At 43.6% G+C, this 18031-nt stretch overlaps 1 protein-coding gene and 1 long non-coding RNA gene across 4 annotated transcripts in view; one reads left to right on the forward strand and one right to left on the reverse strand.

Annotated features, from left to right (window-relative positions):
* LOC135301557 (uncharacterized) overlaps window positions 1–18031 on the reverse strand; it is a 40085-nt gene that overhangs the window by 9223 nt on the left and 12831 nt on the right. For 2 of the 3 annotated variants that reach the window (XR_010363314.1, XR_010363312.1), the window contains exons 2-3: window positions 17753–17816; window positions 9128–13714 (exon numbers count right to left, since the gene is read on the reverse strand). This is a non-coding gene — a long non-coding RNA (uncharacterized LOC135301557). The remainder of the gene's footprint in view (window positions 1–9127; window positions 13715–17752; window positions 17817–18031) is intronic. The other variant, XR_010363315.1, reaches the window with a different exon arrangement.
* Window positions 6633–12344, forward strand: ECHDC3 (enoyl-CoA hydratase domain containing 3). Its single transcript, XM_064421768.1, has 5 exons — window positions 6633–6907; window positions 6994–7115; window positions 9207–9304; window positions 10163–10363; window positions 11835–12344. The coding sequence occupies exons 1-5, from the start codon at window positions 6648–6650 to the stop codon at window positions 12162–12164; spliced, it is 1011 nt and encodes a 336-aa protein (XP_064277838.1). The 5' UTR covers window positions 6633–6647; the 3' UTR covers window positions 12165–12344.

An 18031-nucleotide genomic window follows, 5' to 3' on the forward strand; every position in this document is an offset into this window, starting at 1 on the left:
GACAGAGACTGGAGACCCAAATTACCACCTCAAATTAGAGAAGAGCCAGAGGCTTCATTGGCTTCACTGCTGTGTTTGACCTGCCAAAAGCTTGCACTCTTCCCTCCACAGGACATTTGCTCAGGGTGAGGAGGACTGAAGGGATGGGGAGGAAGCAGGAGGGCAAGCAACACGGAGTGCTCGGGATAAAAATCAACTCGGGTTCTTTCTTCAACTACAGGACTAGTAAACAGTTAGTTTTACATCTGTTTTTTACAGCTTATTTTTATTCTGTCATGCACTGTTACAATAACCTGCATTTCCCCACGTATGTAAATCCTCTCTCCAGTGTGTCTGTGTGGCACAAACACAAACACCCCATGTCTCAGCTTCCTTCCACAGCCCGTAGCTCGTGGCTGGGTGAGAGCAGGGCTGGCTCTGAGAGCTGTGTATCAACTGGCACACTCATGGACTGGTCAGGAGGTCACAGCAGAGAGAGCATCACTGAGCCTGAGCTGCAGCCTTTTCCTCAGGGCAAGCATTCATTTCTGTCTGTTTGTTCAGCAATAATTTCCCAGCAACTTTTAACATCTCTTCCAATCTCCTTGACTGATCCAGGGAACTGGCAGACATAATTTCCTGAAGCTTTTTCTCTTTCCTTCAAAACTAAAATAATTCTTGATTATAAAAATGCCCCTTTTAATTTGTGGGTTAGTATTTCCTAAACACAGAATCATTTTCTTTGCTCATTATGTATTACTGCTTCCTCTGCTTGGAAACAGGAACCACAAGCACTTTGACACAGAGAGTTACAGGATGTTTCTCCACAATATCAGACAGCTGTGTTGGATCAGGCCATCGCCCCTTCCTTTGTGCCAACACACTGTGAATTTAAGATGTGTGGCCTTGATAAAATGGAAGTGTATGGTGAGAGTATGGGGGCCAGCTGGATGGTGTGAGCCCAACCTGCAGCCCAGCATTTCCTTCCATAAAGAAAATGCACACGAGCAGTTGGCAGCTTCCCTGGTGGCTCCTTGTCCTGCCTCCTGGCTGCCAGGTCTGACACAGCACCTGGAGATAAGATGTAAGATAAGGTAGAAACACCATTGAGACGTGTAAGTCACCACTGACCCAGTAATGAGGAGCGTTCTGTGTCAAGCCCCTTGCAAGAAATGTTGCAAGGACACATAAAAACCTCCCCCTTCTCCTCCTCCTGAGCCAGTGTGGTGAGGACATGACTGGCTTCAGCTCCTGACTGAACTAATTTTTGGGACTTCATAAACTTTTCTACCCGAGGTGGATGTTGTCTGTGTTATCCCTGTGCAGCTTCTGATGTTGGTGGTGCCAAGGAACCATTAACTATTAGGATTCTGTCATTCTCGTGCTCATTTTGTAAGAGTCTGGTATTCTCATTGGATAAAAATACAATTTAATTGAAAAATTAATATTTTCCCTGATTCTAATATGGTGGTTGTAATGAGATGAAAAGGATTGAAAGAAAATGAAACTAGCTGAAAATTGGTCAAAGAGCACGAAACAGAGTCCAGGAAATTCAATGTATTTTGCTACAGTAAAGTAGTTACTAACAGAGGCAGGAACAAGCTCGGTAGAGGGTGCAATTTTGTGGTGAGAACTGTCATTTGCAGAAGGGGCTTGGAGCAAAACCAGGCCACAATAGAGGGTGTTCCCAAGTCTGGACAACTTTAGGCAAACTTTTACTCTTGGCCCTAAACAGTAGCTACAATTTATCTCTTCATTACATTTTGTCTGTAACCACAGCAAAGAGGCACTGACATCTGGAAGTGAATCCTGAGATACAGTTAGAGAATCATCAGGCTGAGAGGATTCTGGTACTTTCTTCTTCCATTGAGGTCCCTGGGCTTAGGTCAGCGTTTGTACCTTTCATGTGGGTGAGGAGAAAGCTCACATGCCCTGCAAGAGGCATCAGACCAGTCTGCCTTGGCTCCCTACTGATGATTTGGGCTGGGACAGAGCTGGTTTTCTTCTGAGAGCCCTGCATGGGGCTGGTTTGGATGTGTGTTGGAATCACTTGATAGATCATGGATGTTTTTGTTATTGTTGGGCAAGGCTTACACAAGGTCAAGGCCTCCTGTGCTCCTCATCCCACCCCACCAGTGAGGAGGCCAAGGGTGCAAGGGGACTCAGCCAGGACAGTTGACCCCAGCTGACCCAAGGGATGTCCCAAACAATATGGGGTAAAACTAGGGGAAGGAAGGGGGGACATTTTGAGTGATGGTGTTTGCCTTCCCAAGTCACTGTTACATTTGGCAGTAACATCCCCCTGCTGTCCTGGGGATGGCTGAACACCCGACTGCCCATGGGAAGTGGGGCATGAATTCCTTGAGTTTTGTGTACTATTTTTGCTTTACCAATTGAACTGTCTTTATGTCAACCCATGACTTTCCTCAGTTTTACTCTTCTGACTCTCTCCTGATGCTGTCGGGGGAAGTGAGCGAGCGGCTGCGCGGGGCTGGGTCCCCAGCTGGGGTTAAACCCGACACCGGTGCAATGACCGGAGAGCAGGAGGAGCCTGGAGAGGCACTGGGAGCAGGCAGCTCATTCAGACACTGCTCAGCCCTGCGAGGGACAGACGTCTCTGCTGGTTGTGTAGGGAGCCTTGCAGGATTAAGTATCTAAATTGGGAACCTAAGGTTAGATCCTCTGAGGGAAGGAATGAATATCACTTTTTTTTCCAAGCCTGTTATAGCCTCACATATTTTATAATTCTGGTCATTGTTCACATCTTAAGAATCTCACATACAAAAAAAAATCTAATGTTAACACCAGGGAAATATAAATCACTTTAACAGTGAGGACAATATAGGATAAAAGATGAGTGTGGGGAAGAGAAAGAGAGCAAATGAAGAGGAGCAGGAATGGGTGTAGTGACAGAAGGGCTTTGGTCGATCACCTGGTGCACAAGCAGAAGGGAAAATAAGAACAACCCATTACACGGAGCAGTGCTGCCACACAGTGTCTGGGAAGCAGCTCTGAGCAGAAACTCAGGACTGCAGCAGCGGTGACTCGGGGAGCTTTATGTTTAATGTCAAGAGCAAACAGGACACCGGATTGTTTGCTGAAGGAATGCTAAATGGAAAGGCAGGAGGCAGCAGTACTGCCAGGGAAGGACCTGCTCTGAGCCTGACTGGCAGCCTGACTGATTAGCCTGGTTCACAGGCTGCTGCAAATTCTCAATGGCAGTCATGAAGTTAAAACTGGATTAAAATCCTTTCTTTTAGCAGAATAATCAATTAAAAAAATATATATATATAACTTTCAAAGTACATACTAAAATTTCTGATAGTCTCCCATACATTAATCCTGTAACTGATTTTTAATTACTACTTCATAATTAATAGTTAGAGCCTCTATAAAGAAAAGGCTGATATACAAATTACCTTTCCCAGACTTTTCAAAGAAAAAAAAACAGGGGTAAGACTCAAAGGAGGTTTGGTAGCAGGGTGATGGGAATTTGAGGTGTGGACAGAATAAAAGGGTTTCATGCCCTTAGAAAATCCCAGCACAATTAAGTATTTTCCTGAAGTTTCTGTGATATTTCTATCCTAATAGCAACATAGAAAACACAAATTGTCTAAGGACACAATAAAAATGTTACACAGACAGCGCCCATCCTGTGGTGGTGGGGCTTAGCTCAGAATCCTTGCTAAATAGAAACAAAAAAAGCAAAATCTTTTTTCTTCTTTGCTTAGTCAGTCCTGAAGGGTTCCACATCAGAGACACCATCATGCACTAGTCTATCTCTTTGCTAGCAGAATTTACAAAGCGGGGAAATAAATGATTTTCCTTGGCCTGGGTGCAAGAACAGGACCCTGCTCTCCCTGTTATCCTGGAACTACTACACACCTGAGCAGAATTAAGCAGTCTTTCAGTTCTTAAGGTACCAAACCCCTCTGGCTCCCAGTGGGATTTGAATGCCTTCAGCAGTGTTGAAAATCAGGTCGCAAGATCCTCTGGGAATGCCAGCATTTGACAAGAGATAATTTGCATGAAACTCTGCTAAGGATATGTCTGCCTCATGTTCCATAAAATACTCCCAAGTTTTCATCATAGCATTCCAATTAATAGAAATGTCTTTATGGATAAATGTACTAATTTACATGTGTGTATGTGGATGTATTTTACATTTCAGCTGCATCCCAACAAGGTCTGCCTTTGCCCTGGGTGGACCTGCTATTTACAGCAGCAGGTGCTCCTGCAAGATTCACATCCCATCTGGGCTCGCTGAAAGCCAAGGAAATAAAGACCCAAATAAATACCTGTGCTTCATGAAGGAAGGGATCCTGTATCTTTATTGCCCATGCATGCTCTCTAGAAACAGCACAATGGAGAGCACAGAGGGCTTTACAGCAGCACACTTCAATCTCAAACCATCTTCTCTTGCACAGTGTGATACCCTGATAGTTTCTGGAATGATCTAAGGATGAAGTCACCTCATATCCTTTGTAATCTCCCTTTTTATTTTTTATGAGGATCTATACAGCTAAAGGTTTAAAAAGCCCTGTCTGGTACTTGCAATCCAGGCTTCTGTCTGTCTCCAGTTGAAACTGTGAGCTCAGTCACATCCATAATGCTGCTGGCAAATGCTATGAAAAGGAAATCTGCCTGAAATTGGAAAGTTTTTTCAGTACTTTCTCAGAGAAGACAGCAGCAGGTCCCCTAAATGCACTGGGGAAACTGCAGCCAAAAAACAATCTGTAATGGGGGTGGGTGTGAAAGGAAACATGAGGTTGTCAATCAAAATTAAAAAGAACTGAATTTCCAGAGAGCTGGAAACACTATATAAAAAATAAGCTTTTTGGAGAAGACCGCAAAAATACTCTTTCCTTGGAAATGGACAGAAAAGGGACAAACAGATGGAAAAGGAACTGGAAGAAAAAAAAAATCAGGTGGTGTTCACAAGTCTGAAAGAGGTCAGTGGTCAGGGGATTGGGAACTCCTCCCAGAGCAAGCACACCTGTTGTGTTCTCGGTGTGTTGGCCTTTGCCAAACCAAGCAGGGACTTTGAAACTCCTGAGATCTGTATATGATCTCATTTGCTTCTAAATGGAATTTTTTTTTTTTTTCTGCAAATTCCTACTGCATATTAAAAGTAAATTTTGGAAGAACTTTTCAGTGAATGACCATGAGGTACAAACAGCCCTGAGAAAAAGAAAATGGTCATGAGAGCCCAGAGCAGAATTAGCTCTCAGGTCTGACAGTGACCTTCAACACTGAAAATTGTACATAAATATACATAAACGTACTGTGCCTCTTACTGTAGAGCCACAAAGTCCAGGAATTTGAGGAGTCATTGTGTTAGGCAACAAAAAATCAGTAAGCAGAAAGTCTCCACACTAAGCTGTTAATATCTGTGTAAGTAAATATAATACTAAACACAAAATTCAAATGGTTCTTTTATAAAGCTGATGTTCACAACTGAGAAGCCTCAATTGCCCCTACAGTCAAAAAAGCTGCAGAGGTTCAACAGACAGTGACAAAAACTGGAGACACATCTGGGAACCTACAAGTACTTAGCAACAACTCACGAGAACAGGGAGATCAGGAAGCAGGAGCACAGATTTACATTTACAATGAGCACATGCTGGACATAAATCTATTCCATTTTAGGGTAGCTGTATCATGTGGGAAAAGGCTGCTTGGTCCTTGGGCCTCACAGCATCTCCTGGCAGAGGAGATTGTTCCCCAGCTGCCTCAGCCACATGGCTGCCTCTCTTTTAGCTTGACTTCTGGAACACAGGTGACCAGAAGCATAAGCAATATTCAAGAGAAGCTGTGAATGTGCCTGTAAGTCCCTAAATACTCTGAATTTTAAAATTATATTTGAAGTTTAAAATCACAAAACTACCTCTTAAAATCACATTTGCCTTTTTTTTTTCTTCTTGAATGCATCATATAGACTATATATGATAGTAGAACCTGACTCTGTAGAACCAATTAGAACATACAAGGCCTTTCCCATGACAATTTCTAGATGATGGGTTCCCAGCGAATAAATGATGATTTTCTTAGCTCCCAAGTAGCCCTGCAGAACTGAATGTCATGTCATGCCAGTTACTCTGGCCTCAAAGCGATGTCATTTTCTCTGCATGACACCACTGTCCTGTCATGACACATCCCACCCCAGTGCCACTGACAAATTCTCTCAGCACAGTCCTAATCTCCATCCCACAGTCACAGATGCAAGTGCTCAGTGGAATATGAAGAAATTATCACATTTCTGAGTGCTGGAGAGTGTCCAGAGAAGGGCAGTGGGGCTGGGGAAGGGGCTGGAGCACAGGTCTGAAGAGGAGCAGCTGAGGGGAAAGGCAGCCTGGAGAAAAGGAGGCTCAGGGAGGACCTTTTCACTCTCTACACCTCCCTGACAGGAGAGTGTAGCCATGTGGGGGTCGGGCTCCTCTCCCAAGCAACCTGCAACAGGACAAGAGGATATGATCTTAAGCTGTGACAGAACAGGCTTGGGTTGCACACAGGGAAGAATTTCTTCACAGAAAGAGTGACTGGACATCGGGGCTGCCCGGGGGAGGTGGAGGAGTCACTGTGTCTGGAGCTGTATATGGAATCCTGGCCGTGGCACTCAGTGCCATGGTCTGGCTGACAAGGTGGTGTTTGGTGACAGGTCGGACTCGATGGTCCCAGCGGTCTTTTCCAACCCAATCGATTCTGTGACTGGACCCCGGCAGGAGCACAAGGCCAGGGCCAGGCTCGGGACACGCCGCCAGCCCCTGAGCTCCGCCCCTGCCCGGCCCGAGCCCGCAGCGATGGCGGCCCGGCTGTGCCGGCTGCCGAGGCGCCTCACGGCCGCCTTCAGCAGCGCCGCGGCCGCGGGAGCCGGGCAGGCCCCGCCGGCGGAGCCGCTGACGGAGCGGCGGCAGGCGGGGGGCGTGCGGTGAGCGGGGGCGCCGGGGGCTCCGCGACGCGGCCGCGTTCGGAGCTCGGTGACCGTAACCCCGCTGTGTTTCACGGGTTTTGCAGCACCATCGTCCTGAACAACCCGCGGCGGCGGAACGCGCTGTCGCTGCCCATGCTGCAGAGCCTGCGGCGGGACCTGCTGCACGACGTGAAGAGCCGGGAGCTCCGCGTCATCGTCATCGCGGGTACGCGGCCCCGGCCGGGCGGGCAGGGGCACCCGGCGGCCAGCGCGCGGCCGAGACCCAAACCTCGCTGGAGTTACAGGAAGCGGGGCGGGAAGGGATCTGTGTGTTCCCTAAGGCTCCCCTGTCTCCCGCGGCTGTCAGCGCCCGGCAGGCCTCCCTGTCACGCTTTTCCTCTGTACTCACCCCAGCTTCCCCTTTCGTGTACTTAATTCCTCATTCCTAACTCGGCACTAACGACTGCCTGGGGTTTTGTTGCGCTTTTGGTTTTAGCCAACATGTCTAAGCATGAACACGTCAATATTTCGGTCGGGTTATGAGGGTGTTTACACTCGGCAGTTTAGGGTCAGGGTTAATTGGTTTTAAGAAAAAAAAAAGTTCTGAGAGTTACCAAAGTAAAGCATTAACATCCCCACAATGGGGGTTTTGTGCAGGAACAAGCAAAGGTAGGATGGCGCTTGTTGCCCTGTTGACAGGTATAGGCTGTAATAAAAAAGATTTCTGCAAATCAAGTGCTCTGCTTCCCTGCTCTGAGCCAGGAACAGCCTCATCATTTGGTTTGTCAGAACTATTTTTAAAAACACTCCAGTGAAAGAGGGACTGCAATATCAATACCACAGGCACCCATAAGCCCATGTAAAACAGCCTCGCCCAGAGCCTGTTACAGTTTATTTCCATTTACATATTAAGCTGTAGAGTTCTTAAAGATAGTGAAACTTGAGACGTACTTAAGCCATCTTTTTTTCCTCTTGCTATTTTAAGGTAACCTTCCAAACATCTCAGATAAATTGGTTTATTAATTTAGGATCATGCTGTTTCCTATACATAGGGGAAAACTGTGTGTATTAGGACACACACACAGAAAAAAGAGAGCTGATTTCACAGGGGTGAGTTTAAATATACACATTCCTCATTTCAAACAGCAGTTAGAAATTTTGCGAAACACTGACGGCTCTTTGGGAGTACAGTGCTCTGGGAGTTTGTTAGCACAATTGCGTTTGGTTTTTTAGAAATTGCATATTCCTGTTTATTTCTAATTCCCCTGCTGAATAAGAACCAAAAGAAGAAAATTCAAGAAAATAAAAGATTCCTCAGAGAATGCTTTGGGCCTTTACCACAGACTTTGCAGCAGATTCTTCAGTGAGGTTCAAATGTAGATGTAATTAATCTCCACATATATATTGCCAACCCCATGAGCTGACTGACATTGTATGGTTATTTCTGGATAGATTGTGTCCAAATAATCTGATTCATAAGAAACAAATTCATAGGTGAGGTTTGATCTGCACAGGTGTAGCTGGAAATGTCACATCCATACACATACCTGAGAAGTTCTGAAGGATTGGAAAGCATCACATTGGTTCATTCTAATGGCAGGTAGTCACATGACAAAGGAAAACTTGTAAAGATTGTATACCTGTATAGAGTGTTTTGATCTTAGCAAATCCAAAGTTTGGTTCCACAGAAACCTTCTCTTTCACTGCCCAAACCCTGAACATGCTTTTGGGGGTTCTCTAGATAACAGTTTAGTAGTGGAGAAAACACTCCAACAACCCTTCTGGTTCTCCTGTAGCAGAATAACCTTTTTTTGTTCTCTTTCCATTGTGACCTTCAGCACCATGACAGGAAAAATACTGATGCTTGTTTAGCAAAAGTTAATAATTAATTCTGGGTACAATAAATAGGGACTAAGTGTATTTATCAGTCTGAGAGCAGAGCACTCCAGCCTTGCTCCAGCTGATAAGCTTGTGTTGTACTAAGGAGCTGTTTTGAACATCCTTACACAAAACTGGGCTCAGAGGTGAAGTGCATTCTTTCTGACTGAGTTAAGAAAGAATGCACTTTTTCCATAAGTAAAATGAGACCTTGAAAAGTGGTAATGGGTGTTACTTTTCTTAAATGTTGCATTGCAGCAATTTAAAGTTACCACAAAACCCAGAAGGCAGTATTTTGGAATTCTGTTCAAAACTCCCTCCCCAAACTCCTTTTTGAACATTGACGTGTCATTGACATACCTTTAGCTGGGACATTGATATGCTGCAACCACTGATTTCTTTATTACTTCAGACTGACTTTTCCTGAAATTCTTTGCAGCTGAAGGACCTGTATTTTGTTCCGGCCATGATTTAAAGGAACTGTCAAGTGAAGATGATGTGAAGCATCATTCCCAAGTATTTGAATTATGTGCAGAGGTAAGCAGTTCTTCTTGAGTGTCTCTGCCATTGCCTGCTGTTAAGAGCAAGCATTGGTTTCAGGAGGGATGCCATTGGTCATCTGCTTGCTAAAGTACAGATTCAGATGCCTTCACATTCCTTCACATTCCTTCACATTCCTTGATTTTTGCTGTTCTGCTATTTTAATGCCTGGTCCTGGTGAAATTAGGTTTTCCCTGGATTTCTCTGCATGCACTTAGAAGGGCTAGAATGCCAATGTGCATGTATCCAACAATGGACACAGTCAGGGTGTGTTCCTTAGTTTAGCCAGTGTTCCTTGCCTCTGAGTATCTGGGCAATGTCTTTTCTAGAAGTTTAGGGATAACCACTTTCACATCACTTGTGAGCAAATGTTCTTTCCCAGCATTTATTTAGTTAAAAGTTCAGAATCAGCTTAAACAACAAGTAGACAATGTGAAAGTAAGATCTGACTCACTGGTTGTCCAAGTTCTTGTTAAGACACAATTCAGGGAGGTGGGGAAGTTAAAGTGAATCCTGGAGCCTTTGCAGAGAATGGCAAAATCCCCTTTGATAGTGGTGGAGCTAGAATTTGACCCCTAATCCTCCTCATGTGACAACAGTGAGTACTTTGAAACATTTTGTTGTAGTTCCTCCAGTACTAATGATCCCTGAAACATTGCTGAGCCCATATTTAAGGAATGCTGTAAAAGCCATGTGTGAAAGCCCCAGGCCTTCACCATCCTTTCATCAGAAAGGAGCCAAGATCCAGCAGTCTGGGGTTTTTTGGTAAATAGAGAGGAAGGTACTTTTGATGGCTTCCAAAAGAGGATTGTGTCATTCTGAATTTCCATACTGACCACTCTTTTGTGCATGCAGGTTATGACTTTAATCCAGAAACTTCCAGTGCCAGTGATTGCCAAAGTAAACGGCTTGGCTACAGCAGCCGGCTGCCAGCTCGTGGCAAGCTGTGACATCGCAGTGGCAAGTGAGAAATCTCAGTTTGCTACTCCTGGAGTAAACATTGGGCTGTTCTGCTCCACACCAGCTGTGGCCTTGGGCAGATCTCTTCCAAGAAAGGTAAACTTCCTTTCCAGATATTCATAATTTTGCATGATGTTGTTTCCCATGTTAGGAGTTTTAGTTTCATTGCCTGAACTTTATTTTCCTGCACTGCAACATTCAAAATACTTTATTTCAAAAGGCATCTCCATAACTCTTTGGACTGGGAAAAATAATAAAGGGTGAACTCTTGTTTAGGAAAGGCAGCTTTCTACTGATGTGACTCCAACCAGCACGAGCTCGTCCCAGCAGCCCACCAGCTCAGCAATCCCTTTCCTTTCCAACAGACAGCTCAGGGCTTTAGCCAATGATGTTCTCCCCTGAGGAGGAAACCCCTGCAAGTTCAGGATAACAATCCCACTAAGGCATCAATTCTTGCCAGGCAATGACATTTCGCTGCCAGCAGGATCTGCCTGGCTGTAGATCAAGATTCTTTAAATAGCATCTAAAATCCTCCTATAGTGTCTTCCTGTTTTATGTCCTACTGGTTGTGGCTGCACATCTCTCACTGCATAAAAAATAGTACAACCTGTAAAGCCAGTTGGATTCATGCAGGCAGACGGTCCAAGCCCAGCAGGGCTCTGCTGAGATGCAGTGACTGAACTGCACACATCCCATTGCTGGATAAAAGCTTCAGCTTGAAATTTCCCATCTGCAGGGACATCCTGTTCAAACAGAGTCCATGGGGGATTTTTCCAAGTCTGCTCTCGTGTGCAGTTGCAGCTGTTTCTGAGTTAGTATTTCTGGGCTGTAGGATTACCTTTTTAAAATGTGTGGGAAATACTTTTCTCTGTGCCACTTTTCAAAACAATAAGAACATTCCCTGCAGTTCCCAGAACTGGTGATTTTTACCTTTTAACAAAAGAATTTGCCATTGTTTGTAGCTCCAGAACAAAGATGCTAATGAGGATAATCAGCTCTTATGATTTGGGCATTGGTTAGTTGCTCCAGAAGTCTTGGAAAACTTTATTGATACATAGCATTGAATAGTCACTGAGTATTTGGGGAATTTTTTAGTCTCAAACTTCAAGCATCAGAGGCTAGAAGCACCAGGAGACTGAAATAATGTGGCTATAAAAAGTCCATATTTAAAACCACTCATACTAAACTTAAAACCAGGACAGATGTTTTCAAAAACTGCACATATGCCCAGCTTAAAATACCAAGTTTAGTCATTTGACTTTGTAGATGATCCACTTCTCTTTTAGTTCTTACAGCAATCACTAGAGGTTGTGAGCTTTTGGATAGAAACCCAGCCGTGTCAGACTAGGACAGCTGGAATGAGCAGGCAGGTTTGAAGAGACCAGCTTTAGACCCAGTCCTGCTCTTTGCTGAGACTTCTTAACAGGTTTTTGGCAGTTTAAAAGACCAAAATATCTAAATCGTTTGTGAAAAGAATAACTTGTACTTGAAGGAGGAGGCTGAAATTCCCCAAACACAGCAAAGCACTGAGTTGGGTTGACTTAATACAATATTTTTCCTTGTTCAGGTGGCACTGGAGATGCTTTTCACAGGTGAACCTCTCTCTGCCCACGAAGCGTTAATGCACGGGCTGGTCAGCAAGGTGGTACCAGAAGAAAAGCTGGAAGAAGAGACCATGAAAATCTCTCAGAAGATATGTGAAAGCAGCAAATCCGTCCTGGCCTTGGGGAAGGCCACCTTTTACAGACAGATAACCCAGGACCTTGACACTGCTTACAAAATAACTACTAAGGTCATGGTTGATAATTTGACTTTGAGAGATGGGCAGGAAGGCATTGAAGCCTTTGTTCAGAAGCGTAAGCCTGTCTGGTCACACTCTCAGGAGGAGAAGAAATGAGTCCTGTCCCTAAACAAACCTTGCTGTGCTTTATGATTCTTCACACAGTTGCCTTTGGGAACTATATTTTTATTCTCACTGAAAGTTAAATTTCTCTTCTTACAAATGCCAGACACAATAAATTTACTCTAAGTATGTAATAAATGTTAAGAAAAGTCAAAGAAGATGGATTTTCTTTGATAGCAGTGAATTTAATCTGTGGTTTTAAAAGTAACTCTGTGCTGCAAAAAACAGTTTAACGTGTCTCAGGTTACACAGGGAGTCACAGGGGCTGAGAGAGAGCTCAGATCACCTTGTTCAGCACCTCCCCTCCATAGTTCTGGATGAGAATTGTTATTTATTGTTATTAAGAGAGAACTGAAGGGCCTGGACACATTCCAGAGATGATGCTGGTAGGTATGATAATGGGTTCCAGGACTGTTAGAGTGTTACAGACAGACGCCTGTAACACAGTTGTCCACTGCTCCTCATATCTTCTGTGAACTGTATGTGTCAGCAGTTTGTCCCCCACAAATCCTGATTTTCCACCATCAGTACAACTCCCAGCTCTGGGGAGTTTTGTTGACTGCAGGGAGGGTGAGCATGAATTGGGGTGAAAGGCAGTGTCTTGCCCCAGTTGCACTTTTCAGGCTGGTGTGTTTGTTGCGAAGTCCATCCTTGTGCTCAAAGCTGGGCTTTTACCAGCACTGGAGCAATTCAGCCATGGATTTAAAGACTTGACAACTTCCTAAAAAGGGGTTCAGCTGCTCCCCTGGGTATTCAATTGCAACCCTCCAGGTGAATTTTTTATTAATATTCAGTCTAAGCCTTGAAGCAGCATTTTCTGGCCATTCCCCTTTGTTCCATTATTTATCATGATTGAGAAAGTTTAGCTCCATTACCTGTGTAACTCTCTTCAAGCAGTCACAGGCTGCATGTAGACCACACTCAGATTCCTCTGTGCTGGACTGATGAGCCCTGCTTCCTCCACCCTCCCTGTAGGTCATGTTCTCTGGGTAACCAGTTTGGCATCCCTCCAGTAGACCAGTTCCAGTTTCTCCACATCCCTTTTGTACTAGTTTTGCCAAAACTGGGCTGTATTCTCAATATGGCCTCACCAGACTTGAGCAGAGGAGAGCAGAACAGGCCTGTGGGTAGTGCTCAGTGTGTGTTTTGTCTGCTCTGTGATGAGAGTGCACTGCTGGCTTGGATTCAGCACGCATCCCCTGGGAGCCCATTTCCAGCAGGACTGTGCTCTGCCAGTCCACTCCTCCCCTGTACTGGTATCCTGTACTGGTTATTCTTCCCAGGTGAAGAAACTTGCATTTCTCTTTGGATCGTGGTTGGTTTGGATTGCAGCCAGGCCATTTGGGGTGTCAGCCAATGCCCCAGCTTTGCAGAATCTGCAGATTTGCTGAGGATGTGTTATTGATGGGAGTACTGGATGAAAGGAGCCTTTGGTATCAATCCATGGTGATCAGCATGGGATGACCTCACAGCAAACACATTTTTTCTGAAGTTCCACATAGCCAAATCATGAGGGCTCATCCATCCCATCCTTAAACAGATGTCTAAGCAAGACCATGTGAATCACAGTAAGGATGGGCCTTTTTTATTTGTTGACAGTAAAAGCAGCCTAAAGGGCTTGGTGCAGACCTGGATGTCTTAAGTTAGCTCAAATTAATCCCACCTATGGCTACTAAAAGTCCAGATGTGGAAATATCAATTACACAGTTCCACAAAGCAAGTCCTTTTAACATCTAGAGGTTCAAAAGAACAACATTTTTCATTTCTGCTACAAGTTTTAATTTTAAAAAGGGAAACTTAAACTTTATTTGACCATTACACTGTTTCACACTGAATGTGAAAAATGTGCATCATTGGCACTAGCTGTTTAAAAATGCAAATTTTTATTGTTACCACCAGGAAAGATGGGTTTTTTAAGGTAAGTTTTTTACAAACTCACCTAGTTTTTATAGGTTAGAAGCTGATATGAGCAATTGCGAGATGGAAGAGTTAAATCTGGAGCCCAATAACCTTCATCATGTCCTCTCCAATGCTGCAAATGTAAGATGCTGCACTTAGACTGTTCCCACATGCTGCTCTAAAAGCATTAGGAAAGAGTAAATTGTTTTTAAAAATATTTATATTTAATGGCTATCTTGCAACTACTCAGCAAATCTCAACTGGCTCTTTTGTTCCAGGCTTTTAGAAATAAGTACATTATCTGATTTTGCAGAACAGTGCCCTTTCCAGCTGGCTGCAGTAATGAAATGGTTTCACTGGCCACCTTAAAGCATGAGTGACAGTTTAGATGAGCACATTCTTTCAGATATTCAGAAATTCTTCTACAGTTGATTGCCATCTACAGGGTTTGGCATTATTATTAACCCCATTCAGATCTTGAAGAGAAAATATATTTTTGTTTTAACTCAGTTTTCACAGTATTTGTACTATTTCATGAAGTAATTACTTAATTATAGAATTATAGTATCATCCTAGGATGGTTTGGATTGGAAGGCACCTTAAATACCATCTAATTCCAACCCCACAGCAGAGACACCTTCCATTAGACCAGGCTATTCTTGAATACATCCAGGGATGGGCATCCACAGCTTCTCTGGAAAACCTGCTCCAGTGCCTCACCATCCTCAAATTAAAGAATTTCTTCCTAATACCCAATCTAAACCTACCCTCTTTCAGTTTCAAACCACTCTGCCTTGTCCTGTCAGTAGTGCTTTTGTAATTAGCAATCATCAGTTCTAAAAATGTTGCTATCCACAGGAACATTTCCCTCTTGCTTGAACACTAGACAGAAAAGCTTCAGAAGGTTTTATAACATTCCAACACTGGCCCCCGAAGACTGACAAAACAACTTAATTTTTCATTTCTGACTTGTATGGGCTTTTTATTTTTGCTCACATCTGCCCTTACTGTTTAATTTAATGGATTTACAGGCTATTCCTGGGAAACAGAGCAGTTCCAGAATTGTTAATTAAGTCCTACAGCCAAGAAACAGCAAATCAAATGATATATTGGGAGCCTTATCACCGTGTTTATCTGCTGCCTGAGGGAAGAGTTTGTCCCAAAATAGCAAGGATGCTATCCCTTGTCACCCCCTCCACTTTTATTAAAGAATCTCTCTGCAGAGAAGTCTGCCAGGTAATTAGCCTAGTTTCAAATCACCCTAACAGCATGTGGCTCTGGAAACTAAGTGCAACTCCATCTGCACACAGGCTCTAGGATGCAGCTTATCCTTGGAAATGACCAACAGGGACACATTTTCTATCCATATACACAGGAACAGCTGGAATGGAAACCAGTCATGATACGCAAGCAAGGAATTGCCAGCATGAATGGAATGAACTGCCTCAGAGTCAATGGAGGCCTTAAAGGAATGGCTTTGAGCTTTTACCTGGAAATTTTAGAAAAGATACAAAGGCAAAATCTAGAGGATATGATTGTTTTACTTGGGATATAGCTTCAGGCTCCCCTCATGAACAAGGCAAATGAAAACCCAGGGAGAAGTGACAACACAAGGCACAAGATTATTCCTAATTCATGGACCAGGCAATGACCTGCCTCACCACATCACCTGGGGAATATGTACTGAAAGTAGAGTTAAACAGAAGACATGGGTAATGGGCAAGGTATTTATACCCTCTGTGCTCCACAGAGCCCAAGAACAGCTTATATAAGCTTTTACATAAAGTTCATGGAGTTTCCTTAAGGCCACCTAGCCCAGAATTCAGCAGCCTGGGTTGGTTTGAAGTAATCTCCTGTACTGTGGAGGAGAGAGCTTGAAAATACTTCCTACAAAGGCCCAAAAAGCTGGACGTAGTTAACATTAAAAATGCATGGCTACCTCAGTGGCAGGAGTCAGCAGCAGACTTTTTACCACCTAGCTCATGATTTGTGAGCATTTGGAAGGCAGCAGCATGTCCTTCACAGAAGTGCCTCTGGGTAATTCCTGTGTTGCCATTCCTGTATTGCAGACGGGGAAATTGAGGCCAAATGTGCTGTGCCTGAGGTCTCACAGTGACCCGTGGCACTGTAGCAGTGGCACTTGGAATGCTGACACCTGCTCCTTGTATTTCTTCAGCAACAAAGTTTTTGGTAAAATCAGCAGAAATGCAGGATGACGGCGTGCCCTGAAGTGACTGCAGAGGCTTCTGAACAGGAATTATGAGCTACTGCATCAAAGGCCTCTTGCTTGACATTTATTGGCTTTTTGATGAATGTTGGGATAATTCTACTGTCAACAGTTTCTCATTAGAAGCCTGGCAATGTACTTTCTGACCATTATCTTTCTCAATATCACACTGTGTTGCTACAAAGAGCAGGGGTTTTATGTAAAACCCATCTATCTCTGTAGCTGCAAACTTTTCTAATAATTCTATATTTAAATAATCTCATGGAAATGCTGGCTGCTGTATCTGAGCAATAAGAAGACTAGACAAATGGTTAAATTTCCATGATGACCTAAAGCTATAGGACAAATTTCATACTGCAACGAGTAAGATTCATTTGTCTTGATTCCACTGGCATTGCGTCTCAATTATACTAATTCTGAATTTCACTGCTGAATAATGCATTCCCATCCTGCTTTACACTTGCAGAGGAAGGAAAAAAAACATCAGAGCTGTACCTTTCTCACTCTCCACAGTATGATGTACCACCTCCTGGCTGCTTATGGTCAATATTGGGAACTATTTTTGTCAAAACCATAGGTCTTCTAAAAAGGAGATAGTAGAAATATACCCCTAATACCACTGTGTATTTGGAAAGGGGAAAAGAGTTTCATTCAACTTTGATGTGCCCAACTGTACTAATTTACATGCTATGAGTTTTAAAGCATTAATATTTCTTTTAAATATTTGTATCCTGGAGACATGATACTGGGAACATCATAGGGCTATTGTACATTTTATTGATTATGGTTGTTATGGATAAAGAAATTAAACAGAACCAGATGATAAAATAATTAATGGAATTTCTACTACTAAAATGTGTTTGATTAATGATTAATATTCATAAGCTACTTAATATGAGAGCCTTTAATTTTCCCTCCTAGAGGCAGGATGGTGTTTTCAGCCTGCCAAAGCCAAGACTTGTAATGCTGTGGACTCTAACTAAAAATAAACTTTCCCCCCAACTCTAACCTCACTTTGATGGCAGTGCAGATTAACCTGTTGGATTTAACACAGATTTAGGTCTCCATCTCATCCACCAGTCCTGCTGAGGGAACATCCCCTCCCAGAGATGCAGCACAGGTATGGATGGCAGTGTCTGAGTCTGTCACTGGCTCCTTAGAGCCCTGCCAGGAGCTCTGATGTAATGGGCCATGTCTGGGGGAGCAGAAGCAGCTCTGCTTCCTGAAGGAGTTTTTAAGGACACATTCCCTGCAATAAGGGAATGTTGACATTCAGGCTGCCTCAGCTGCTGATGACAGAGAAGGCGTGAGGTCTCCCAAAGTGGCACTCAGGTTTTATTCCAGACCTGTTCTCCTCTAAACAATTACAGTGGATGAAATCATGTTTGGGAAGATGAGTGATGTTTTCCCTGCCCACTCTGCCCTGTCAGCATCAAGGATAAAGTGAAATATATACCTGCTTTGTTCGTCTCCACTTCCTGGCCCAAAATCATTCTCAGTGTAGACAGTGAGTGATGCTTCTGGAAAGAAACAATAAAGAATTAGTAAATCATATATAGAACACAGGGGAAAGGAAAAAGGAAATGAACACATGAAGTCATTCTTCTAATGTGGTCTTTAGTCTAGATATGATTATTTTGTTTCTTGTACCTGTTTAATGAAATACACCCTCATGCCAATAAAACTTTTATCATCTGTTGTTTAAGGGAGTTAATCCTATTTTAAAAAATCCCCA

This window comes from Passer domesticus, chromosome 5 (assembly GCF_036417665.1).
Source record: "Passer domesticus isolate bPasDom1 chromosome 5, bPasDom1.hap1, whole genome shotgun sequence".
Lineage (NCBI taxonomy): Eukaryota > Metazoa > Chordata > Aves > Passeriformes > Passeridae > Passer > Passer domesticus.